This window comes from Phytophthora infestans, genomic scaffold (genome assembly GCF_000142945.1).
Source record: "Phytophthora infestans T30-4 supercont1.15 genomic scaffold, whole genome shotgun sequence".
Classification (NCBI taxonomy): domain Eukaryota; phylum Oomycota; class Peronosporomycetes; order Peronosporales; family Peronosporaceae; genus Phytophthora; species Phytophthora infestans.
Genome location: NW_003303744.1, coordinates 750,005 through 753,468, shown reverse-complemented (window position 1 = coordinate 753,468; position 3,464 = coordinate 750,005). Strand labels below are relative to the sequence as shown.

Here is a 3,464-nt window from a genome sequence, read left to right as displayed (position 1 = left end):
CGGTCAGCGGGTCACCAGATGTAGGACGTTGTTTGTGGTTTCAACGGGTCTAGAGGACTTCAACACCAAGTTTCACATCTTTTTGAAAGAACCTTGGGGAGGGATGATCTGGTGGTGGTAATGCCACCGAGGCGAGTAACACATCACTTTGGCAACGTAATCGATAGTTGAGTGCTACGTACAGCATATCATGTATGACCGGAAGTGATAAATACCCATAGACTGCAATGTAGCCTATTGGTATCTGCAGCCTGCATAGGGTTGTAAGAAATGAGTGGCCTCCCAACTTCAAGTGACACACCACGCTAGCTTCTTTTAGAGCCGTATCGCGTCCAACATCGGTGTTCTTTAGACCAGTTGTCTCAGTAATACTCATGATCAGCCTAAACGTTTTGAGGCTGCGTCGTTACTGGAGCCCTTTGCCCCCACCATGTAACGGGAGCAAAACACTTGCCTGAGTAGTTTGAACCACCTGAGATGCACCACTGAGGCTAACCTAAACTGTAGCCTCCACCAGATAGGTTATCTCCCTCACCTGCTATCCCCAGTAATTAGCGTCTTCGCCTTAGTCGATGATCTCCATTTAGCATAAAATCCCGAGAAATGTCATCAGCTCCTGCAACGTGAAAGGATCTTCAATGACAACGGGGTTTAGCTTAGCATATAGGCTGGTTTCATTTAGCACCTGCCCTCAGAGGTATACACCGTTCACGCTAATTAGTCGTAGATCGCAATCAGTCGTGAATTTGCACTTTAGTGACATCACAAATCCGGGATATTCTACAAAAATGATCAAATATAAAGAAAAAGACCGGCTTTGAGCAGATCACATCGAGCTCTTTGTTCCAGTATGCTCGGTTTAAAAATTAGACTGGTAATGGACAGCTGAATTCTCAGTATAAAGGGCTTCGATCTGTACACCACAATTTGTCAGGGTACGACTAATTAGCGTGAACGTTGTAACGGAACGCGAAGAAAATAGACACAACCAAGTGCTCGAATTATTCTAGTCGTAGTTGGGGGCAATTTTTAAAGACATTTTTGGCTTTTTTTGTCATTTCAGATTCTTTCTATGACATGTTGGCTTTTTTATGTCGGTGGATTGAATGTACATTACGTCGAGGGGCTTAATTGTATGAGTGTTTCCCTGCAAGGGTTTTCTGTATTTTGGGGTGATCATACAGTTTTTCTTTAAGTAGCTTCTAGACGGATTATGGATTATACATGCAGCTGCTAATCTCCACCTTAGTGTGCTTCTAGTAGGTACAATGTTGTGTCCCATCTGGTACGAGTAGCTAATCGCTCTTGCCAGTTCTTCAACCCCAAACTGCTGGCATCCTCGTATTCGATGTTCCAGTATCGCTTACCGCCTCGCGTGAAGGGGCTTAATTTTTTCAGCGTGTATGAGCTCTGTTTCTTCTCCATCGTCATTAGTTGTAAGTTCAATGATCAGAATGCTCCGATTAATGGCGCTAGCGGGCTTATCCACCAAATGCTTGATCAGCGAGCCCGTCGTATACTGCGACTTTCGAGATCTGTCACGATCCAGGCACATTGCCTCTTTCCGAGGTTGCCCGGTGGCTTTCGAACTGGTAGATTTCTTAGCGTAACCTGTAGGTCGAGTGAGTCTACGAGATGTAGACATGCTAATACGATAGCTCAAAGCCAGCCCGTTTGGTAGAATTGCTTACAGTCGCACCTGAGCTTTCTGCAAATAGCTTTGATCTCGTCGGTGCTTCTTGATGGATTGCCTCAATCGTGCTCGAACGAAATTCGCTTCAGAATCTTTACGACGCGAATCGACCAATAGCACAGCCGGATGTTCTCCACCTTCTCGTTTTTTTCTTGAGCTTACCTCTTACAGAGGCTGTGTAGGTTTTGGCTCGATTGCCGCTAAGCCTTAGGCCGTGAAGGTTGTCATCGCGTACAGCTTAGTACTCGGCGTTGAAGAAATATTTATGAATCTTGTTAACAGCCTGTCTGGACTTTCGTCTGTGAGCTGGGTAGTGGTTATCTTCTTCGCATAGAGCCACAGCCATATGTAAATCTTGTGATCCCACTGGTCCAAACGCATAATGTCGAATTGGCTCAGAGCCTATGTCCATAGCACATCCGACCAAGATTAAAGGCATAGTTTCAGCCAAAACGTGCCCCGTTGCTGCTCGAAGGTGGCTTACGGCCGTTGCCTTGATCATTAGAACAGTATTGTGCGAGGCTGCCGACTATCAAAATTGCTTCGCCTTTGACTTCGAATAAACAGATTCTCTTTATTCCAAGGGTTTTGAATTGCATCAAAATCATCGTCGTCAATGACAAGATAAGAGGATTAAAAAATGTTAGGACAGTGCTCTCTAGAACTTAACATCGGCGTGTTGTCGATAAGGAGCTGTTGATCAATTTTTTGAGTACATGTACATGCATGAACACCGCCATTCTAAAGACTGACGAAACTCAAAAGTAATGCTCCTTCCACCGACCGTTGTTGTCCACCAATTTGTAGTCGCTCGCACCCGGAAGAATTTTCTTGGCCAACATGCTGAGGACTTTATCCCACTTTGACGTTTTGACAGGTGCGCTTTCAGCTATTGTGATAACTCCAGATTCGAAGTTGCGGACTCTAAAAACCCTCTCCTCCGACTCTGGATCATGTTCGGAGGCCAAACCGGTCGTTTTCGTGGAGGCCCCTTGCCGAAGCGAGCGAGCCTCACTACAACATGTTGCTAGAAGAGTGGCGACAATCGTCAGTAGCACGAAACGGAGATACATGAGTGACGGAATCGGCAGCTAGGCTTGGGCTTGTTTCTCGTACGATCTAGAGCGATAAATGAGAAATGGCGTCCAGCATAGGTGGATCTGCAAGTTGCGGCGAAACTGTATTCCATCAATTCTATATTGTGCGACCCCATCTTCCGCATCATGCAGCAAATCGGATGTGCAAGCTGGTACTGTACTATTAATAACAAAATTTAAATTGCTCACGTGATGAAATACGATGTTGTGAGCCACTGCAGTATCTACCAAAGTACCAATATACTCCCTCACCCGGAATTTTGCCCCATTCAGCACAACCAACCTCTTGTCGCCCTCTTCCCTTTCTAAATCTGTGTCCTGACCTTCCAACAATTAATACCTGCACCAGTAACTTATCGAGGATTATCGCACGGAGCCCAACACTCCTTAAATCAACGCTTAATGTCTATACATATAGGAAAAGTCACTCGTTGTAGTGCCCAACTGGGAATCGACAGCAATATTTAATCCAAGAGTTACTGCTCCAGTCCAGAGGACGGATGTCATTTCGATCATTAGAATTCGCTCCGCTGGCGCGTCGCAAAGGCAATCGCTGCGCTCCTGCATTAAACAAATTCTCTCGCCTGGAGAGTGCAACGCTCGGCTCGCTGGAAAGCTCGACGTTGGGCTCGCCCCTTCGGGTCAGTTGAGCGCACTATTATTGTATTGGCAAT

The 3,464-nt window shown here is 45.8% G+C and overlaps 1 protein-coding gene across 1 annotated transcript; it reads right to left on the bottom strand.

Moving 5' to 3' along the window:
• Positions 1-2,451: 2,451 nt before the first annotated feature.
• On the bottom strand, positions 2,452-2,766 carry PITG_09510 (secreted RxLR effector peptide protein, putative; the record flags this gene model as incomplete). The annotated part of the gene is made up of 1 exon (XM_002903108.1): positions 2,452-2,766. One exon carries the CDS (start codon positions 2,764-2,766, stop codon positions 2,452-2,454), a length of 315 nt encoding a protein of 104 aa, XP_002903154.1.
• Positions 2,767-3,464: the final 698 nt, after the last annotated feature.